This window comes from Sminthopsis crassicaudata, chromosome 1, assembly GCF_048593235.1.
Source record: "Sminthopsis crassicaudata isolate SCR6 chromosome 1, ASM4859323v1, whole genome shotgun sequence".
In the NCBI taxonomy this organism is placed as follows: domain Eukaryota; kingdom Metazoa; phylum Chordata; class Mammalia; order Dasyuromorphia; family Dasyuridae; genus Sminthopsis; species Sminthopsis crassicaudata.
Window position 1 is genome coordinate 329,820,352 of NC_133617.1, and position 24,610 is coordinate 329,844,961.

Here is a 24,610-nt window from a genome sequence, read left to right on the forward strand (position 1 = left end):
AAAAAATATTACAAGAGAGCAGAAAATTAGATTATAAGCTTCTTAAGGAACAGGGGATTATATGAATTTTTGTCCCCTATAAAATACAGTAAATGTTTAGTGAATGTTTGTAGATTTAGAAGAAAAGAGAAAGAACAATGGGAGAAAATAAAGGTTTTGGAGGGAAGTGATAAATGTGGTAAAATTGAAGAGGAAAAAAATCATTAGAAAGGAACAAAATTAGACAAATTGAAACAGCAAAGCAAGCATATTCATCTTAGGGCATTTGGTGAAGATTATATTATGTCTTCACAATTCTATAGAGTCCAAAGGCATTATTATTAGAATAGATAGTATGATACTTGGTGTTCATAAAGAATATCTAAGCTATAAGTATCTATATTAGTAGAAAGGAAATTGGGTTTCAATCAGAAGAACTGAGTTACTCAAATCACTTTTTTTCAGCCTCATTTTTTGCCTGTTGGGGCTAATAATATTATACCTCCTACCCTGAAATTGTGAAAATGTCTTTAAAATCAAAAAATGTTATATAAATATGGAAATTACTATTGATAAGTATTAAATATATTCCTTTTGCCTTGTTTATTCAAGAGAGAAGAGTGGTTTTTATACTTTTTAGCAATTTTCCCTTCCAAAAATGATGTTTAAGATATTGACCATAATTATCTAGAGAATTCATTAAAAGATCACCACAACCCACAACCATTCTAGATAAGAGAGACAGTCCCATACTTCAAATGAAAAATAACTAGCAATAAGGGTGCACCTGTTTAATTTGGATATAAAGTGAGCACGTGCCCTGTTGATTTGATCTCAGCCTCATGCAGCAAAATATAGAACTAAAATTAGAATCATAATCAAAGATATTTTTTAACCTTCCAGTTTTATATTTAGCTTTTAATTGTAGATGAAATATCTCCTCATTATTGGCATGCTTGTGACTTGTCCCAATAATTAGTGTTTTTAATAGAGTTTGCATTGAAAATGTTATAATACAGCAGAATCAGCCAATAAATTGTAGCAACTCTAGTTTAGTCTACTCATCATTAGAGAAATAGCTAAATGGGAGTATGGACATAACAAGGGAACGAAATTGATATCAAGGTATTATGAGATTATGTAGAAAATTGATAAGTTCTACAAAAGAAGAAATCAGGATTAAATTATTTTGCCAAAAAGAAAAAAAATTGGTCTGAGACTTTGGAGTTTAGGATATATGTATTTAACATGAATGAAATTTCCTATTAATGTTGAAAGAATACTTAATTCTATTTAAGATTTCTAACTTAGGATATCACTGGATAATATATCAAAAAGCAAAAGATGGTAGGATTTTAGGTTTTATATCTATCTATATATGCATACATACACATAGATGTATGCTTACACACATGCATGTATGTGAAATGATAATATTTGTTTTTTGAGATAAAAGAGTATCCAGGATTTTTTGGAAATATGGTGCCTTTCCTATCTCAGGATAAGTTAAGCATTAGGCAGCTAGATGGTACAGTGGATAGAGCATGGACCCTGAATTCAATGTGACCTGAATTCCGAGGTGACCTCACACACTTAATACTTCTTAGCTGTGTGACTCTGGGCAAGTCATTTAATCCCAATTGCCTCCCTTCTCCCTCTCCCTCCCTCCTTCCCCCCTGTCCCCCCCCCTCTCTCTCTATACATATATATATATATATGTGTATATATAAAGAGAACAAATCAAGCACATACTATATGCCAGAAATTAGATTATTGTGTATTTAAAAAATGAAATTGCCCTTTATTTCTACAAAAGGCTACACACAAAATATACCATATATATTATATATATGGCATCTATGTCATATATGATATGAATTGTCACATATAATGTGTTATATTTATATGGTATATCTGATATATATCACATATATGATGCATATATATATATATATTATAGATAGATGAAAATATAGACACATATAACATTTAGTGATTTCGTGAATAGAACATGAGACCTGGAATCAGGAATAACTGAATTAAAATCTGGCCTCAGACACCAACTATATGATCTTGGGCAAGTCCCTTAATCCTATTTGCTTCATATTCTTCATCTGTAAAATGCTTCTCCAGCTGGAGAAGAAAATGTCAAATAAACTCCAAATGGAGTCACAAAGACTCTTACATGGCTGGAATAGCTGAGCAACAAAGGAAAAATATCCAAATAAATCTAATATCTATTTTATTCTTTTAGAGAAATTTTAGCTCAGGCAGCTAAGTGACACAAAGGATAATGAGTGAGGCTGTGGTTAGGAAGACTCATTTTTCTGAGATTAAATCTGTCCTCAGATCTGCATTTTCGCTGTGTGAGTGTGGACAAATAACCTCTTTTTGCTTCAGTTTCCTCGTAGAATGAGCTGGAGAAGGAAATAGCAAAGCATTTTTTGGCATTTTCTGCAAAGAAATTCCCAAATGGTGTCATGAAGAGCCAGATAGAACAAAACTGACAACAACAAAAGCTGCTACTGTGGATATTGTACTAGGGCCTTCTCTAGGGGGGGAGTGTTTCTGAAATTTAACCATTGTTCTCATAGGGCTTGGAATCCAGGAGGTAGATAAAATGCTGCAAAGATAACTACTTTAGCACTACTTTATTTTTTTTTCTTTATTATTTTGGTGAGGCGATTGGGGTTAAGTGAATTGCCCAGGATCACACAATTAGTAAGTATTAAAGTTTCTTAGGCCAGCTTTGAACTCAGGTTCTCCTGAGTCTAGGGCCAGTGCTCTATCTTACTACACTAGCTAGCTTAGCCCCTCAAAAATGATTACTTTAGAGAATTGTAAATCAAATTATATAAATTCTGAGGAGGAAAGATTTCTGAGGAAGTTAATTTGATAGAATAAAGAAAGTCTTTTTGAGGAAGCAACTTTTTATTTGTATTTATAAGGATAAATAAGCTTTTAGTAGGGTTAATAGAAATAATTTTTTAGCATTGAATAGGGTTGGGAGATATGTTATTAGAGAAAATTAGTAAAGACATAGAGAGACTTAAAAGCTATAATAAAAAATAAAAAAGACATAGAGAGATTAATGTACATCTGTGAATACACACTGAAAAGATAAAATAGGACTTTGCCTAGAACAACGCAGTGTCTCCAGTGTCCAGTGGATACAACAGTGGGTCTAGAATAAAGAACATCTAAGATCAAATGTGGCATTAGACATTTAGTGGTTGTGTGATGCTGGGCAAATCATTTAACTTTTGTCTCAGTTTTTAAACTGTAAAATGTCATAATAATATCACTTACTTCCTAAGTTTTTGTGAGGATCTAAGGAGACATTTGTAAATAAATATTAGAATAATGTCTGGCAGATAGGAGGCACTTATATCTCCTCTCACTTCCTCTATGCCTCCTTGCCTTTAATGACAGAAAGATAAGGTAGAGCCAGATCTAGAAGACTTTAAATTCCAGGTGAAGAAATTTGAACTTTGTTCATCAGACAGTAGGAAGCCACTGTAGGTGACTTCTCTTTATAAATCCATTCAATATGTTAAGTGCATATAGTTATATGTTAATAATTAAAACACAGCATTGCACACTTAGAGATATGGAATTTGCTAAAAAAACAGGACTGAGGAAAAAAAGGAGACATGTTAATATTTACTTAAGTGTGTAGAGTTATTTTCATCTTTTAAACATAGTTTGAACAATATAGTTCTTTGTTTAAATAGATTAGTTGTATTTTTTACATATGTAATATAAAATATTATTTTATTACTATTACTATTATTATATGTCATAATTCAAAATTAAAGTTCTGCCTTTCAAAATGATTTAATAAATCACAAGGTTATCACATCCTATTCCACATTCCTTTATTTTGATGTCTTCCCTATGTTTCCTAAGAGTTCTTTTTGTGATATATTAAGATTTAGAGCTAGATGAGACCTTAGCTATCATTAAGCCCAATCTATTAATTTCACAGATAAAAAATTAAGGTTCAGAGAGGGAAAGTTGCATAGACAGCAGGTTTTTAAACCTAGGGTCTCCAGTCCAATTTTCTATATATTTTCTAATAGCCATAAACTTGACATTCTAGTCTATTATAAAAATTGATATAAAAAACAACCAGATATAACTTTCTGAAATTGAGTCTCATTTTTTTCTGTTGCTCTACAACTGTTGTGTAAATTCTAGTTACTTTATAAGGACCAACTGTTCAATTCATTTATAGAGGGAAACAAATTATTTTTCTTTTCATCTTCTTAATGCAGGGAGGATGGGCACTTCTGCAGAACTGCCATTTAGGCCTGGATTTCTTGGATGAGTTGATGGACATAATAATAGAAACAGAGATTGTACATGATGCCTTCCGACTCTGGGTGACCACTGAGGTCCACAAGCAGTTCCCCATTACCCTTCTTCAAATGTCCATTAAATTTGCCAATGAGCCTCCACAGGGACTCAGGGCAGGTCTGAAAAGAACCTATGGAGGTGTGTAAAACTTTACAGGAGAAGAAAATGCTATTTTCTTGGCTATTATGCTTACCTAAAGATTGTTTTTAAAGGAAGTATTTTTCTTTCTTTTTCCCTGAGGCTATTGAGGTTAAGTGATTTGCCCAGGGTCACACAGCAGCCAGGAAGTGTTAAGTGTCTGAGGTCAAATTTGAACTCAGGTCTTACTGACTTCAAGGCTGGTGCTCTATCCACCACTACTGCCCCCAAAGGAAGTATTTTCTTATTTAACCAAAAGAAAAAGAGGTAATGATCAAAAGTAAATGTTGTAGTAATGATAAGAGTAATCAGTCTCAATTCCCATATTTCCCAGATTTTCCTTATATTTGTACTTAGCACTTTTTCAGTTTGATGTCTCTCTTTTTATATTTCTCTCTGAATAATGACAAATTGCAGCTTCTGTGTACTATTTAACTATGCACATTTTTAATCACTTAACTACATTAAGATAGGAACTATTCTTCTCCTAAGAGAGATCTATCTCCTAGAAGATAATGAAAATAAATAGATATTGTTTTGAGTGGTGGTGTTTTAAAACAATCGTCATTACATATGCACTAATACAGAAGAGTATAAACATCTACATATACACATATCTTTATATATACACACATGCTTGCATACATATCTGTGTGTATTTATAGATAATATATACATATACACCCATACATACATATAATATATATATATATATATAAATATATACACATACATAAATATATAAACATATAAATCATTAGACATATTGAAAGGTAGTTCTTCCTTCCTTATCACTTGGTCATATCTATTCCTACCTTCAAAGTCTTAAAAAAATCTTTGTGAAATTTTAGTATAAAATTTGTTCATTCATTGAATTTAGTAAGATTTAAATGAAGAAGATTGAAAATGCATAATGGTTTTCATCCATTTGACCATGACAGGTGTTAGCCAAGATCTCCTGGATGTTAGTAATATGACTCAGTGGAAACCGATGTTATATGCGGTGGCTTTCCTGCATTCCACAGTCCAAGAAAGACGCAAGTTTGGCCCACTGGGATGGAACATCCCCTATGAATTCAATCAGGCTGACTTTAATGCCACTACTCAGTTCATCCAAAACCATTTAGATGACATGGACATCAAAAAGGTACACTTAATGTAAATTACATTAAATAATTTACTTAATGTAAAATTACATTAAAATTACACTTAATGTAATTTTACATCATTTCTGAAATATGCACTTGAGGCTTGAAGTTGACTCGAATCCCTTGTGTCAGGGTTAAATCACCTAACAGTGATCTTGGTCTTTGTGCTTGAAAAAAAATGTTATCTGTGAGTTATTGTGCCTTGAGTTACCGACTTGTCACTTCTTTTGAAGAAAAATGTGGATACTTTTATACTTTTGTCTTTCTCCCCCTCCCCCCCCCTTTGAGGCAAAGTTAAATTTATGTAGTCAGCTACATGGGAAAGTTTTTCTGAAGATTTTCCCTCTTTAAAGACTGAGAAAATGAAAATGAAATTTTCAGTTGCTTTAGAAGCTTGTGTATATGTATATTTTCATGTCTGCCTTAATCTACTCATGGAAGCCAAAATTTGTTATTTAAAGTATGAATTAATTTATTAAATGGTAGTTACCTTGAATCTTTATAATAATAAAAATAGGCATTTGAATGGTTATTTCTTTTTGTTTGTTTTAGTACTATTTTCTATTGTTCATTATGTATATTTTATATACATTGTATATAAAAGAAAATTACCATTTAAAATATGTAGATGAACCTTAGAACTCAGTTCTGAGTTCAACTTTTGACTGTAGAAATTAGTTAATAAATGAATGTCATCTCCCTTGATGATAAGAACTTATAGGCCCTGATATTTTCAGGAAAAAACAAAACAAAACAAAACATGAATTTTAAGACAGGAAAGATCTGGATTAAATTCTTTCTTAGACACTTCCTGACTCTATGACCCTAGGAAAGTCATTAATTCCTCTCTAACTCAATAGTAAAATGAGTTAATTCAATATTCTCTAAGGTCTCTTGTCTAAGAGTCTAAGGTCTCTTGATTTTTGATCCTGTGCTGTCCAAAGTACAAACCTCATTCTAAAGAAATTCTTTCTTATGACTTACCTTGTTTTAGGGACATTGTCTAATATACAATAATCACTATGTTCCCTCTCAGATAATGTAATGCCTTAACTAATAAAATGCATGTTTTTAGAAGAAGTAGAAGGTTTAGCATAGTGCTGAACAGTTACTTGTTACTTCTGTGAAATATCAAGATATTTTAAAACAAACAAATATTTAATAATATCACAATGCAAGACAGGAAGAATTGTATTATGATGATCATGGATTATTCAGAATCATTTATTTTATTCTTCCATTAGGGTGTTTCCTGGAGCACTGTGCGGTACATGATAGGTGAAATTCAATATGGAGGCAGAGTCACAGATGATTATGATAAGAGATTGCTGAACACTTTTGCTAAGGTTTGGTTTAGTGAAACTATGTTTACTCCAGATTTCTGCTTTTACAAAGGATACAATATACCTAAATGTAACACAGTGGAAAACTATCTTCAGCATGTCCAGGTTTGTCACCTTCTACAGTTTTATATGCTAATCAAATATGTATCAACATGGGAAATTTGTTGGTCTTTTTGCTTCTAAATAAATATTTTCTTGTCTTCCTCTCCATCCAAATATTATGCTTTTCTTGGCTTTTTCTTATTTTTTTTTTTTACTTTGAGAAATAATTTTCTTTTCCCTTAACATCAAAGGGAAAAAGATAGTGGGATGATAAGATTTTAGATCTAGTTCTGAAAGGAACTTTGGAGACTACCTAATCCAATTCCATTTTGTAGACTAGAAAATTTAGATATAGAGAGATTAAGAACTTTTCCTCAAAACACATGATTAGTAAGCATCAGAGATAGAATTGAAACCCTGGGTAACCAATGCTTATGATAATTTTTTGCTAATTTATTATTTATTTCTCTTATTCCAAATTAATTTTATTATTATTGTTTTCTAGCTCTATAACATGATTTTTGATAATCTGATTGGTATCACACTGAATAAATAAATTACTTTAAGTCAAATACATACTTTTTAGTATATTAGCTCAGCCTAACAATAAACAATTAATATTTTCAATTATTTGGATCTGACTTTATTTGTATGAAAAGAGTTTTATAATTGTGCTCATATAGTTCCTGGAATTATATTATGCAGGTAGACTCCCAAGTATTTTGTGTTGACTATATTTACCTCCCTTTCATAAATTTTTATTGATATCTTTTCTCTTAAGTTTACCTTTTATCTCTCCTCCATTTCATTCCCAGTGAGCTATAACTTAAAACAAAGAATATTTTAAAAGAGGAAAAAGAGAAAAAGCACCAGAAAAAACAATGAATGTGCTAAAAACATCTGGAAATAGTTGCAGTTTTCGTATTCATGAATATACTTATTTCTGCATAGGAGCAAGGAGAAGTGACTTCTCATGTCTCTTGTTTTGGGGCAAACTTTGTAATTTTGCAACATACATACTGAATTTGTCAACCTCTTTAATTTTTTAACCTCTTTTTAAAATGTCTAACCTTGTCTCTGGTTTTCATTTCTGAAAAAAAAAACACAACAAAAACAAAAACAAAAACATGAGATAATAGCCAAATTATGTTTTAAAATTAATTACAACTAATGAAGTATTATGATAACAGGTGAAAAGGTAAACTTTTCTACAGATTTCTATTGCCTCACAGTGTGCCCAAAATCTTTCCATAATCTTTAATTTATTACTCTTCTTAACTGTCCCTGAAATTATATTATCATTTTGGTTTGGGCAAAATATATATGTCCATGTTATGGAGGACCTTCCTTTCAGATGGTTTACATATTTAGCCACAGTTTTTGAAGGGACTATTCTGTTATACTAGACTGAAACTTTGTTATCATACCTTTTTTAAACAATAAAAACAATATTAAAAAAGATCATGGGGTTGATAGTTCACAGCTACCCTTCTGGAATCTACTTTCTTAAGCTTCAGCATGGCATATAGAAGATTGACTCTAAGCAAAGATCTCTATGTTATTGAATAGGTCAGTTATTTGAGTGAGTTTACTTTCTACTCAGTGCTCAAGATCTGAGCAAACCTATACTGCCTTCTGAAAAATGGATCTTCACTATCTACATTTCAAATCTAGTGTCTTCGGAATTTGCAGGCCCTTTTTTTTGGCAGTTGAGCTGAGTCATTCACAATTATTCCCTCTCCCTCACCCATGATAGTCCATCAATTTTCAAATCTTGTTGATTATATTTTTCCATCTCTTTACATCATTTTCTTTTGATTCAAATGGCCACAATTCTAGTTCAGTATTTTCATTACCTCTCCTCTGGACTATTACAATAGTCTCTCCATACAGTTTCGGACATTAAAAAAATTAAGATCCACATAACTGCCAAAGTAATCTTAAAACACATTTGACCCTATCATTCTTCTGATCAAGAGACAAGATGCACCATGTAACTAAGTCAAACCACAACTTTTATCTCCCCTTAGACTCTGATGGAGATAGTCTTTGGAATAGCAATTCTTCTAGGCTATTGTTTATCATCTTGCAAAGGACTCTCTGGGGAGATTCAGTCTGGCAGCTGTTCCTGCATATGCTATCACTGCATCTTTTGAAGATGCCAGAAAGAAAGCTCTTGTCTCCAAAGTCCTTGGCACTATAAAATATTTCAACATCATAACTGGGTGTGATTTTGACATTGAAAATAATATTATAGGGGAAGCATTAACATCTGCTTTGTCACTGCACTTTAAAGGACCATATTACTGTATCATCTGACTTGCAGCTAAAACCTATCTTATGTAGAGGGTAGATAGGTGACTTATTGCATAGAGCACCAGCCCTGAAGTCAGGAGGACCTGAGATCAAATCTGGTCTCAGGCACTTAACACTTCCTAGCTGTTGGACCCTGGGTAAGTCCCTTAACCCCAATTGCCTCAGCAAAACAAACAAACAACAAAAAAACAAAACCAAAAAAACATTTTATGTGATGTCTCTATCTCTTTCCTCCTCACTATTTCCTGTTAGAATGTAATCTCCTGGGGAGTAGGGATTGTATTACTTTCTATCTGTATCAGTAGCACTTAGTAAAATATTTTGCAATATTAAGTGCTTAAATAAAGAAATCATTCATTAATTCATTCATCTAGAAGCTTCAATGGCTTCTACGGTCTCTAGGGCAAAGCACAACTTATTAAGTTTTGTACTTGTAGCCCTTTAGAATCTGGTTCTAGCCTTCTTTTCCAGAATTATTTCTATATTTCAGCCAAAAAGAAATATACTTGGGACATGTTTTTTTCTTCATATTCATTTTTAAAAATCTGTAACTTTTCTTTAGGCCTCACCTAAAATGTTTCTTCTTATACAAAGTCATGCCTAGACAAGAAGTTTTAGCACTCTCTCCATTCTGAGAAAATTTTTTTCTTTATTAATTAGCTTACACATCATGTCCTCTAGTACAACACAAATTCCATAAGTACTAGAACTGCTTTTTACTTTTTGTCTCTGAAGTCAATAATGATTTTAATCTAGGCACTTCTCTGTGTTTATGATACATCATTCTACATTGTATGTAGAAATTAAAAACATTTCATAATAATTATAATAGCATCCCCCACAGACATAAATTATCAATTTATAATTACCCCTTGTTCCTAATATAGATATGTTGATTTTTTTAAAATTGTCTCTTCCAGAGAATTAGGTAACTAGGTGACATTGTGGACAGTACTGACCTTGTCTAAATTTGAAATCTTGCCTCAGATATTTATTACTTATACAGCTAGACAAGTGACACAACCTACTTCAAATTTAGTATTCTTATCTGAAAAATGAGGAGTTTGCACTCAAAGGCTTCTAGGTCGCTTCCAGATTTAAATCTGTAGTTTTGTGATTGGGCAGGTGTCTTTCCTGTTTTCTCCTTCATTCAATTTGTCAGGATTATTCATCTGTTTTCTCAAAACTAATTGAAGAACAAATTCATGCTATCTAAATGTGTAAAAAAAGAAATGATTACTGGGATTGGTGTTTAATTATTAGAAGGAATTTTCATACTCAAACATTCTTCATGATATTGAAGAAATAACATTTGTTTTAAAGTCAGAAAGCAGGGATTCACATTTTACATCCTAAACTTACTACTTCCATGATGTTGAGAAAATCATTTAATCTCATTGGCCCTCAGTTTCCTAATCTGTAAAGTGAAGATTTTGGACAAGAGTTCTTCAGAATTTCTTCCAAATTTAGATCAATGACCCTATTGTCTGATAGACATATGCAATGCATGATAGTTTCAGCTAAATGCATGAGAATGAGAGAAAGTATTTTAAATTTCTTTCAAGTGATCTTAAAAATATAATTATTTGTCTCCTAAGACAGCTTATAATATTTAAGGCTCCGAAATAGGAGTCCCACTCTCACCTGATAGAGTACATCATGAAATCTAAGGTGATCTCTTTGCTAAATTGTATTTGTAGGCTCAGAATTTCTAATAAAATTGATTTTATATTGTATATTCAGTGTTAATATTTTATAATAAACTGCTAATTATTGATTTGAATTTTATATCCTGTCATGATTAACAAATTTTATCTAAATGTACACTGTAAAAGATTGTTATTTTTTTCTATTTTTAAGAAGAAATAATTGAACTGTTATGATTATTTTTTTCACAATTTAGAGCTTGCCAGCTTATGACACTCCTGAGGTGTTCGGATTGCACCCCAATGCTGATATTACTTATCAAAGCAAACTAGCCAAGGATGTACTAGATACTATTCTCAGCATTCAACCTAAAGACAGTTCCAGTGGAGGAGATGAGACTAGAGAAGTTATAGTGGCAAGACTGGCTGATGATATGTTGGAGAAGCTTCCTCCTGATTATGTCCCATTTGAAGTAAGTTAATGAAATCTTGTCAAAAAATAATAGCTATATTCTAATAAATTTTGAGATGGGATTGGGGATATGATCCCAGATTAAAAAAAAACAACAGACTTATGTTTGCCTAATTTTTAATATTTAAAAAAGCTTTATTGAGTTCATTTGCCTAATGTTTTTGGAATATAAATACTGAGAAAGTCTGGCCAGAATGCTAATATTTATAATTAAATTACTAAATATGCACTGCTAGCTTAGGATTGCTTTTTAAATGGAGAATCTTTTCCCAAGGTATTTCCAGTTGTCATTTATAATAAAGAAGGCAATTTATTCTTAATCTATACTACTAGCTTGTTCAAGACTAGGGATATATTGGGTAGATTAAAACACAATTTAAAATATAAGCATTTTCAAATTTAGGGAAGATGTGTTTACATCATTAAGTGTTTGTAGCCTTTATTTCTTAGTCCAATTAGTTCTGAGAAGTTGATTCAGTTTTTATCACTCTGGGTCACTGTTTTATAATGAAGGTGATAATAAAAGTTAACATAATGACATTCTCATGCATAGTGTGCAATGTCAGGGTTTGCCTAGTTGAAAGAGGTTTTCCTAATTGACAAAAGTGACAGTAATTATTCACTTATAGGTGATCTCAGTGGAGAGCACAGACTAAATGAATATGATAACTAGTATTACTTTTGACTTTGAGAAAGAAATATGTAGGTTGTAATAGTCATAATCATCATCATATTTTCCTTTTATTAGCATACTTGGTAGCCTTTGCTTAAAAATTTAGAAAAGTTAGAGTATAAAATTTCTTCTTCTTCTTCTTTTTTTTTTTTTTCTTTTTCTGAGGCTGGGGTTAAGTGATTTGCCCAGGGTCACACAGCTAGGAAGTGTTAAGTGTCTGAGACTAGATTTGAACTCCCGTCCTCCTGAATTCAGGGCTCGTGCTCTATCTACTGCGCCACCTAGCTGTCCCAAGAGTATAAAATTTCTTGATGAAAATGAAGAGTATATTGACATGTATTATCACTGGTAAATTTCTTTAATCATATTTTCAGAAGCTATTCCTTGGGACAAATTATTGGTTACAATCCCTTTGTAAAAAGTTGTCTCAGGCAGGTGATTTATCTACTTAACTGTCTGTGCATTTATGCAGCTTTTACAGAAGGGTTATTACATATTAGTATGTATATATATATATATATATATTACATAATATTATAGCCTGTCTGCATATAGGCATATAGACATGTGCATGAGTATACGTATATTTTATGAATATGCACAATTATGTATACATTTGTATTGCAATCAACATATATACACTTGTGTATGTATGTGTATATATATATATGTATACACATTCTAGTAAGATATTGTACTTGGAATTGAACTTCAAGGTTTTTTTTTTGGTAGATAGCAAAATTATTTTCCTTTCAAAAATGATTTTAAAAATATATTTAAGCAAATGTAAAACAAAAATAGAAAATATATTTGTCCTACATAGCAGACTATGAGAGTATTCAATATAAAACAATAACTTTCTATTTCAAGCCTATATAACAAATTATACATATTGTTGTCAAAGCTGCTCAGATTTTCTTTGCTTCTTTGTTGATTTTCTTTTGATCTCTCCTATGCATTTTTTCCTGTCCCCCCTACACTAAAGAAGGCAAAATGAAATAAGGATACATACACATGTATATGTTTATATATAAATACATATACACATATGTGTATACATATGAACATACCCACACATGCACATATATGTAGATATCTATAAACATATGCATACATACATACACATATACACACATACACGTTTGTGAAAAAAACATTATGTTTATTTCTACTTTTAATGTTTCTCGGTAGATCTGAAAGATAACACCTTCCTTTGTAGGTCCAAGCCTTTCTATATTTTTCTATATGAACTAGTTCATCATTTCCATAGGAGTGTTCTAAGCCAATCACATCATACTGGAGTGCCAAGCAAATTTCCATCTTCTCTAATTTTCTGCATTACTTCTATTCTTGGTGACATAGGTTTTTTTATACAAGATAATTTTAGTTCATAATAATTGAAATTATCCTTTTTACATTTCAATAATGCTCTTTCTTATAAGGTCTGATATTTCTGAATCTATTTCATTTAAATCTTTTCCCTCTGGTTTCCTTTAAGTTTCTGACCTTTTGCCCTTCAAAGTGAACTTTGTTGGGAATGTTTTCTAACTCAGTATAATAATTTTTGGTAATTTAATATGGATAACCTTAAATAAATAGAATAGTTTGGTAAAATTATCATTTAAAATTATATTGGGTTTATCTACCCATGAACAATAAATATTTCTGCAAATATTTAGATCTGAGTTTTTTGTGGTTTAAAAAGTATTTTATGCTTATGTTCATATAGTTAATGTGTCTGTTTTGGCATGCACATGCTCAGATATTTTATACTATTTATGAATTTTAAATTATCTAAACTATTAAATAATATTGCTGACATATAGTATAGTTTCTTTATTTTTCACCTTTGATTAAATCTATTTTAACTTTAATTTTCCTAAGATCATGAGTGCTATTCCTGTTTTTTTAACATAACAAAATCTACTCACCTATTTTATCTTTGTGTATATCTCTCATTAAAAAAAAAAGTTTCCTATAAGCAACATATTGTTGAAATCAGAATTTTAATCTTTTTTTATGGGTAGATTTGTCCCATTCTCATTATGTTGTGTGCTTTCTAGAGCCCCCAAGTTGGGGTGCCAAAATGTACTATGCTTTCCAGAGCCATTACACTAGGGTGCCAAATACACCATTTGACCTAGTTCTCTGGAGGATCTCAGGACCAACCCAAATCCTTGGTCTTAATGGAGGAGTGATGAAGCAGTGACGCAGAGGATGGTCAAAACATGGAGTGTGTTTATTCCAAAGTTTCTCACCCTTATATACCCTAATACCTTTATATAACCAAAGCAACACTGTGCATACTGTGCATGTGGGACCACATAAACAATTTGTTATTATATATAGATGATTCTTTGCCACTTGGTGTCACTCTGCTTCACCTACAACACAGGTTGTCACCATCTCCTGACTTAACAGGAAGGCCAAGAGCCCTTAGGAGAGATGGGGAGCCAACCCAGACATTGTCAGCAGGTAGCCTTTGGGGCTGAAGGGCTTTATACTTCACTCAGAGTTCCCCCAAGATCTGTGACTTTCTATACCTCTCCCTTTCCTCTGTTTTAATTGAAATAGGTATACATCAGTGGTTAAATCCATCAGGATGGGAGGACTCACCCAAGCAAGTAGTAATATCACCCAAGCAAGTAGTAATATAACAAACAGTACGAATAAACAAGATATTTTAAAAAGACTTCTATGAGTCCCAGAAGGAAGATGTAGAAAATAATTATCAATTCACAACCACACATACACCTTCTTCAGCAGCCAAGAGATAGTCCAAAACCAATCTATTGTCCATCACTTATGTGTCAGGAAATCAATGATTCCTGCAGGTTTTGAAGTCCTGTATCAGTTTCATTAATAATTATTTTTATGGTCATGGTAATGCTCATGAGTCAATTACCATACACATAAGGTTAACTGCCAGGCTCTTTCAGTGGTGGATATAGTCAGAGATAGAACCACCTGATATTTCTTGGGTCTTTTCTATTTGGAAATTTTTCTCCTTTTCTGTCTCTCTCCAATGGATCAAGGTGGATATGGCTTGTTGGCACCCATCAGATTCCTTCTCCATCTGTAGAAATACAAACAAACCTTCTGCTCCAAGCAGAAGTCTGTCTGGTCCCTTCCATTCACCACTCTCTGGATCGTTCCACATCACCTGGTGATTATCTAAAGATTTTGGAGCTGCTCACACTGGACACTCCCCTTCCAGTGGGTTATGAAACCTGTCTGCCAGAGCCAGTGCATCTTCATTAAAAACCAAAAAAAAATAGTATAAAGAATTAAGTTTAGAAGTTTTCTAGGGTTGTGACACCCCCTTTCTTTTGTTTTTGGAGGAACATCTTGATATCTCTGTTCCTCCTTTCTACTATTGCCTGTCCTTGAGGACTGAAGGTATGTGAAATAATGGATCACATCCATTTGTTAAATTTCATTGGGTCTCAAACTATGAGGGTTCTTCCCTGGAGGGAGTGTAGGAGTGTGGAAAGCTGTACAGGCTTTTACTATGCTCCTAGCTTCCTCTCTTGTTATTCCAAATTGCAGACTTAAGCTCATGCAGCCTGATGATATTTAGAATGAGGTTCTTGGCTTCAGATACTTAATACTTCCTAGTTGTGTGATCCTGGGCAAACCACTTAACTCCAAGTGCCTTATTCGCCACCAAAGAAAAAACTTAAATAAACTACTTAAATAATGATGGCAGTCATAAGAGCCCTGCTAATATTTTTACATATACAAAGTAAACAATTTGACCTTATTGAGCCCCCTATAATTGGTCTTTAATATTTGCCTTCTATTCCTCTTGGATGTTATGTGTCAAACATCCCTTCAGTTCTGAGGCTTTTGTCACCAAAACCTTAAAGTCTTTCAGTTTATTAAATGTCCATTTACTTCCTCTTCCTCCCCCTCCCTCCCAATTCCTACACCTTGCCATTTAGGATTATACTTAACTTTTCTGGTTAATTTGCCCTTGGTTATAACCCTAGATTTTTTGCTCTATAGAATATAAATTCTAAGGATATTTATATACATATATATATATATATATATATGATATAAATTCCAGGATATATAAATTGTTTTTGTTTTTCTTATTTCCAATAGTTTTTCTATTAACCTGGGAGATTTGAAACTTGACTTTGATATTCCTCTAATTTTCCTTCTATCTCTTTCAGGTGGTAATTAGTGGAGTTTATATTCCTGTTTTGTTTGACTTCTTGTAATAGAACTCCAAAGCAATGTTCCTTAATAATTTCTTATAATATTGTATTGAAGTTCTTTTTTAATCATAATTTTCTGATAATTCAATTATTCTTATATTATTTCTCCTTGATTTGTTCTCCAGATCAATTGTTTTTATGAGATATTTCACTTTATCTTCTATTTTTAAATTTTTAATTTTTTTCTATGATTCCTTGGTTTCTTAGAATGTCATTCGCTTCTCCTTGCCAATTCTAGTTTTCAAAGAATTACTTTTTCCTTAAGTTTTTGATTCTCTGTTACAAATTGGTTGTCTCTCTTTCCACAATTTTATTAATGTTCTTGGATTAGTCTTATTTTTTATAGATTTCCTCAATCTCTCTTATTTGACTTTTTAAATTCTTTTTAAGTACTTCAAGGACTCTATGCTTGAGACCATTTGACATTTCTCACTGAAAAAGGGATAGCTTTTAATTTTTTAGTTCATTATCTTCCTCTTGTATATAATACTTGTCTTTTTTTCTACAGCCATAGTAACTATATGTAGTTGATTTCTTTTTCCTTTGCTTACTCATTTTATTTATTTATTATTTTGGGTTGTTCCCAGCACTTATTACTATAAACAAGTTGTAGTCCTTCAAAAATAAGGTATAGGGAATGATGCCTTTTTACTGTTACTTTCTGAGATTTGTCTCAAACCTTGGGCTCACCTCTTTCCTAAAACTGAATCCAGGGACTATCTATAGCTAAGAGTGTCTCTCCTCCTCCCCCAGGATTCCACTCATCACAGCTAGGTGTGCTAGCTCCTTCTCCCCATAGCCACAACCTGGGCCATTGATGTGCTTGGCATCCTTTGGCAGCATAAGATTCTTTCATCTCCTCTTATCAGTCAAACCTCCACATCATCTGCAAAATGAAAGTTTCTATGATTGAAGCTGACTCTTAACTCAACTGCCCCTCAGAACTTGTTTGTTGATTCTTCAGAGTTTGCCTGAAGGAATTTGCACTTTACTCAAGCTGAATCTCTGACTTGGAAACTGAGTCTCTGCTGGGGTCTTCTCAAATTGTCTTAGAAAAACAATTGCTTTGCCCCCTGTTTATTTCTGCTATTTTGAAGTGGTGCATCTTTTTGTGGAGAAAATTTGGAAACTGAAAATTTCTCCAGAATCCTGTCTATTTTCTTTTAAAGAAATGTGTGCACATGTGTACAAGTGTTGCACATACACAAACGTGAATGGATATGTAGATTTCATAAGCTATGGGATTGTTTTATTCTTTATACTTGTATCTCCAGCATTACAACAGTGCCTAGTACATAGTGGGTACTTAAAGAATGCCTATTGATCAATTTGTACTCAGTATGTGAAATTTTGTATAGGGAAGCCATAGAGTGATGAATCACTATTAGCTGCACTTCTTTGTTCTTTGGGGAGATTCTCATTTAAAAAAAAATCCTTTTTTTTTCCTTGCTCTCTATTTTGCATTTGATCCTATTCACTTTTCCCTGTTTCCTTAAAATATTACCTCTTTTTATTTCTTTGACATAGCAATCTCCTATTCTTCGAACTGCCCATTTCTTTTTGATTTCATTCTCTTGTTTCCGTTCAGAATCCTTTCTCTCAATATAACTATTACCCCCCTTTTTTCATTCAGAGCTTTTACACACACACACACACACACACACACACACACACACACACACACACACACACTCTCTCTCTCTCTCTCTCTCTCTCTCTCTTTCTCTCTCTCTCTCTTATTGATGTTTTCTTTTTATAAAATATTTATAGATTACACATTTATAGATTACAATTAGATTCCTGTAAAATCTAATTATTTCCCAAGTTTAAGAGAATCATTCTCCCAAAAATTCCTGTAGAATAAATATTATGTGTACCTCTTATGACATGTCAGAGTATACTTTATATTAAGGTTCATTTTTATCTCCAAATTTAGAAGTACTGTCAGGATGGGGACCAAGTCTTCTTCATAATCTATACCCAAGAACATAAAGGGCCTTAGCTGGCACTCAAATATTGTAGTATCAGTGGAAGTATCTAGTACTTATGACTTCTTTACTTTCCTTTATATGCTTTTAAAATACTTTTAAATATCTTTTAAAATACTTTAATACTATACTTCAAATTTATAGTATTAAATTTTCTCAAAAATCAGCATTTCTATATATGTATGTCTAACTTATTCCCTGTAGCTCTTTGAATTAAAGACTCCATATCATTAAAGCAGTATGGACTGGATTTGTGATTTTATTTTTTTTCAATTAAAAGTATTTTTAGTTACATATAAAGATAGCTTGCAACATTAACTTTTATGATGTTTTGAGTTCCAGTTTTTTCTTTCTCCCAAATAGCCTTCTTCCCTTCCCAAAATAACAATCTGATATAGGATTTATACACACACACACACATATACACAATCATATTAATCCTATTTCCACATTAGTTATGTTGTAAAAAAAGAATCAGAACAAATGAGAAAAACTATGAGAAAGCAAAAAAAAATATATAAAAGTTTACTTTATTTGGCATTCAGACTCCATATTATATTCTCTTGATGTGGACAGTGTTTTCCCTTATGAGTGTTTTAAAATGTGATTTTCTTTTTAGAGAACTTCTTCCTTCCTCCTCCTCCTCATTTTCTTCCCTTTTCTTCTTCCTCCCCCTCCTCTTCCTTCTCTTTCTCCTACTCTTCTTTCTCTTATTCTTTTTTCTCCTCCTCCTCTTCCTTTTTTTTCCTCCTCCTTCTCTTCTTCCTCCTCCTACTCCTCCATCTTCATCTTCATCATGTTGTTGTTGTCTCCTGTCCCAAAGACAGGAACAATTTACTTTTTTCCTGGTAATTTTAATTTTCTATTTCTTGAAATACACCTCTGAAAAACAGATTTTTTAAAAAGTCCATTGTGATTTAAATGGAACTGCTTGACTATGCTTGTAAGCTCAAATCATTCTGGCATCTATTGAATGGTTAATAATTGGCCCAACTCAAGTCTCTGTGGCTTATTATTTAGTTTTTAATGGTTTTAAAGGAGTGGAAGTAGCAGTTATTTTCTGTTCTGGCAAGAAACTCTGAGCATCTTTCTTTCTCAGATTAATATATCTGGAATGGTAAATTGGGCCATCTTTTGTCTCAATTTTTATCTAGCCCTTTGTTATTGAATGGACATGACTTCAGACAAACTATGGCTTGGGAAAGGTTTTAATTTAGAAAGGCCAATGACAAACAATAGATGCTGAGCCATCACCAGTTTGTCTTGCTAGTGGACTTTGATGAATCTGAAAGAGAGAAGCTGATGACTTTGAGCAGCTCTACCTCACTCAAATCCAACTGATATGCAAGTCAAGACATCACACTTTTATTGCCATTGTTCCTTTTCAAAAATGAAAAAGGAACAACAACAACAAAAACATTTGTATGCACTTGTTATGTACTAAGTAATATACTATGCATTGTTCAGATATTTTATCCTTATAACAATTCTGGGAGGTAAGTTATTGTTACCTCATTTTCTAGAAGAAGAAACTGAGTCAAACAGATTACACAACTATCAAATATCAGAGGCTGGATTTGAACTTAGATGTATCTATCTCCAGGCCCAGATCTCTATCCACTGTTTTCAGGCAACTGCCTGTTGAGTGATTGAATAATCATTTCTTTACAAAAATGTAGGGGGACGTTTTGTTTCTCTTTATGGTATTGAAATAGATTATTTTTCTCTGAATGAATGGAAGGATTTGATCAGTCACATATGTCAGCTTTATCTTTTCCATTGCAAATAATAAATATTATGTATTGAATTGTAAAAATTCTTCCTTTCCCCTTTCTTCCCCCCTCCAAAGAATGCTAGGGAACAAAATCTATGGTGCCATTAATAGTTGTCTAATTTTTAATGAGTCTTTTTTATTTTCTCCATGATAGGTAAAAGATAGGTTGCAAAGGATGGGACCATTACAACCTATGAACATCTTTCTTAGACAGGAGATAGACCGAATGCAACGAGTAATAAGCTTGGTTCGAAGCACATTAACTGAGTTAAAACTTGCAATAGATGGCACCATCATCATGAGTGAAAATCTGAGAGATGCTTTGGATTGCATGTATGATGCTAGGATCCCTGCTCGTTGGAGAAAAGTAAGCATAAACCTGAAATGGTTAAGTTTCTCCTATTGGCCTATTGGGGTAATGTATGACTCCTCAAAGAATGAAAGAATGAATATAGAGCTGGTTTTTGAAATGGGAAGAACTAGTTTCAAGTTCCATATCTTATACATATTGACTCTGTGATCTAGGACAATTACTTAATTTCTTAAAGCCCTGGGCAACTTTCTAAAATAGTAAACCACAAAGCAGTATCATTCTGTATTGGTAGGGGAAATTTCTCATTTGGGAAAGCCATACAACAATGAAATAAAATATATATGCCTCTAAAAAGAAGTCACTATACTAAGTGGATTGAATTTTTTTTCATGTGGTCAGTAGAAAGCTAAGTCCAAGCTATTTGAAGTACTCTTTGGGTTAGGAATAGATGAATTTTTATTTTTGCATTTGGGTGGGATCTGTCAGTAGTAATGAAAGGGAGAGTAAACATTTGACATAATTCTTGGAAATATTTCACATCTAAGTTTCATAGAGCCAATCAGAAGAAGTCATATTCTTTAAATATTTTGAATTTACAAAGACTTGTAATTATTTATTAAGTAATACTTTCTAATGGGAAATAGAGAGATGGTATTAAATATTGATAAAGGGAGAGCAGAATAATGAGTATTATGTGAGAAATATAAAATATTTTCAACTCTTAAATTATGAGTTGGAATAAAAACAACATGTCATATGGCTCCTTAAGTAGTAGAACACAGATTTCAATCAAGAATCTAGTAATATGTTCTAATAAATATTTTATCTAAAATTATTCAAATAATGGATTTATTAATATATACTGGACATTTCAAATTGAATATCCTATAGTCATTTCCAACTCATCATGTCCAAACCAAAAATCATTATATTTCCACCTCCCCACCCACCCCATCCAAACTCAGCCCTCCTTAGAACTTTCTATTCCTCAAAAAAGGCACTGGTATGCTCCCAGTGTCCTAGATTTGTAACCTTGCTATTACCTCTCACTCTCTTCATATTTGGGATTGCATCTGTGATTATAAAACCTTGACAAGTGTTGCCCTCAGAAAAATCTCTCTATGGTCTTCCTCTCAAAAAGCAAATCTCAATTTATTGGCTTTCAGGCGAGGCTACAAAACATTCTCTTTGATATAACTCATCCAAAATGATAAGGATGGAATGAATTCATTTTAAAATCATGATGTTTTTATGAAAGTATTTAATCTAAACTGCAGGATTGTTGGAATGATGAATAAAACAGTATAACATAATGGTTTTTAAGCTTTTAAGACAAATAACTGACTTCAAGTTATAACTGTGCATTGGAGCCTAAATATCTTCTGAATTGTAGGCAGACTTCTAAATTGATTACGTTGACTTTTACAAATAAAATGAAAACAATATTTCATACTTACTTATAAATCTATATAATCCATACATATTTGTGAATAGTGATGTCCTATTAATCATAAAGTCCTGCTGCAAAAACAAAACAAAATAAAACCTCATAGCTCAAAAGAGACACAGAGTTCTGAGAAGCCAGTAAAGTTCAAGCTGTGACATATTTTGTCATGCTGGAAACACTTCGATTATGTATTCATTTCTATTTAATAAATATTTATTAAATACTTACTATGGTACAGGCATTATGCTAATCTCCAGAGTTAAACATAATAAAAATCAACATCTCCTGTTCTCAAGAACTTTGCAGTCCAATGGGAGAAGAGATCATATAAGAAGAAACTATAAAATGGAGGTTGAAGAAAGACCAAGAAACATCTTGTTCCATGAAGTTGGATCCATGTTGGGATCAACAGATCTGAAGATCCAAAGTGGATTGAGTTTCAAAGTCTAGGTTTTGCCTTCTATAAAGGAAGATTTTAGATGGAATTTCATGCTTCTTTATTCCAGTCCTCTAGTCAAAGAGAAATGGGGCTGAAGGAGATAGGAAGGTATTGAATATATTTAAGACTGAGTTGAACTGCTGGATGTAAAAAAACGTCTGGTGCTTCAGATATCCTGGGAGAAGAATCTTGTTCTATGAAATTGAGAGCAAGTAGAGTTGCATTCAGTGAAAATTTTTATTGTCAGAGTAGCTAGTTAGCACAGTAGATAGAGTACTCACCCTGGAGTCCGGTGGGCCTAAGTTCAAATTCATCTCAGACGCTTGACACTTACTAACTGTGTGACCATAGGCAAATCCCTTAATCCTATTGCCAAAAAAAGAAAAAAGAAAAGAAAAGTTATATTGTCATAGAAGACTGTAATTCAAAGATGCTTATTACCAATAATAATTAAACCCCCTCCCCCAACAACCTAGTATTTATAATACTTTGGATTTGCAAAGCATTTTAGAAACATCCAAGTAGCAGGAAAGTCAGGCAAGGATGGTAATAATTGGAATTTTTAGATTTTATATAAACATTAACTTAGCTTCTAATACTCCAAATATCTGATGATCAACCTAATATATGACAGAAGGGATTTAACCATAAATAGTGATTTTTAATATAAATACAACCAGATGATAAAAAGTCAATTTTGGTTAAATGGAAGCATTGCTCATAGGTTTTTATTGAAAAAGTAAATAAAAGAGCTGACACAATTAGTTGTTTTATTATGAATCTATGTGCAACAATAAAAAACATCATACTAAGGAATATTTCTATTACAGTGCTATTGATAAGCATTTGCAAAACAACAACAACAAACCTCAAACAAAACAAAACAAGACAAAACTTGCCAGGGAGATAGTTTCAACATATGCACTAGTATCTATGCAGAGAATAAGGACAAAAAACCCCCACAAAAAACCCAAACCTTACACTTAAGTCAAAAAGCTTATGATAATTAGTTCAATAAATAATGCAGTAAATCAATATATAATGCAATATTTTGCAATATAATGAAATATATAATGCAATATAATGCAAGGTGGAGGATATGCTGGGGAAAATGGTTGAGATGTATAAAATGAGATAGGCCAAATTTTATAGACTATATAGAATCATTATATCTTTACTATATGAATACTTTCTTTACAAAAATAAGTAGAGAACACTCAATGATAAGAAACTGATATTCAAGAGTAAATTTTCTGCTGGTGCTATATACTACAGTATATATGCTATAGTTAATGCACTTGTTTCTAAGAAATTAAAATGGAACATAATAGGTGTGAGTAGACTGTAGAGTATGAGTAAAGAAGAAATGCATAAGATAAGTATATAAAGGATATTATTAGAAAATGTATTAATTTAAAGAGAGTTAATCTGGTTGTATAACAGAAGAAGGGATAAATGATGGCTAGCCCATATGCTCTGCAGATATTCAGACAAAATGGAGAAATTCAGAAATGAGTCTTTGGGTTGTTGAGTGGATAGAACCTCTCTGGAGTTTAGGCAAGAGATTCAAATGGATAAAAGAAATGGACTGATTGTGAGCAGCTCATTTGGAAGGAATACACATCATTGAGAATATAGTTAATTTATATCACTGAAGTAAAGGAGTCATTTTAAACATAATAATATTTCTATGCCAAATGGAATGCTGAAAGTTTATAAAGTGAGTTCAGTAGAATTGGCTTTTTTATTAAAGAAAAAGTAAGGGTGATAAAAAATCAACTTTCATATTTTCTTCATTCATCAGAGAAAGCAAGCAATTAATTTGAAGGGTTGCTGAGGAATGTAGACTGGTTTTTAATCTTATTAAAAATGAAAGGCGATGAAAGACTTGTACAGATTATTTGACCAGAGAGTGTATTTTTAAATAGAGCAGCTAGGTGGCATAGTATATAAAAGATAAGGCCTGAATTCAGGAAGGTCTGAGTTAAAATCTGATCTCAGACACTTTCTAGCTATATGAATCTGGGGTATGTTACATTTCTCTCAGTTTCCACTTCTGTAAAATGAGCTTGGAAAAAAGTGACAAATCCACTCCAGGACTTTTTGTTTAACCAAGAAAATCCCAAATGAGATCATGAAGAATTTATCACAACTGAAATAACTCAGCATTAGCAAATATTTTAAAATACTGATTCATTAGCATGGTGTCTGATCAATAGCAAGTACTTCATAAATATTTTTGTCTGACATTAATTGAATCTGTATAAATTGTTCATGTTTCTGGAACATTTATAATTTTGCTTCTTT

General features: G+C 32.3%; 1 protein-coding gene across 4 annotated transcripts in view; it reads left to right on the top strand.

The window, feature by feature from the left end:
• DNAH5 (dynein axonemal heavy chain 5) overlaps positions 1-24,610 on the top strand; it is a 392,301-nt gene that overhangs the window by 356,755 nt on the left and 10,936 nt on the right. For all 4 annotated transcript variants that reach the window (XM_074279122.1, XM_074279119.1, XM_074279121.1 and 1 more), the window contains exons 72-76: positions 4,257-4,476; positions 5,418-5,623; positions 6,869-7,072; positions 11,229-11,444; positions 20,259-20,471. In XM_074279122.1, coding sequence (XP_074135223.1) covers positions 4,257-4,476; positions 5,418-5,623; positions 6,869-7,072; positions 11,229-11,444; positions 20,259-20,471 — 1,059 coding nt within the window. The remainder of the gene's footprint in view (positions 1-4,256; positions 4,477-5,417; positions 5,624-6,868; positions 7,073-11,228; positions 11,445-20,258; positions 20,472-24,610) is intronic.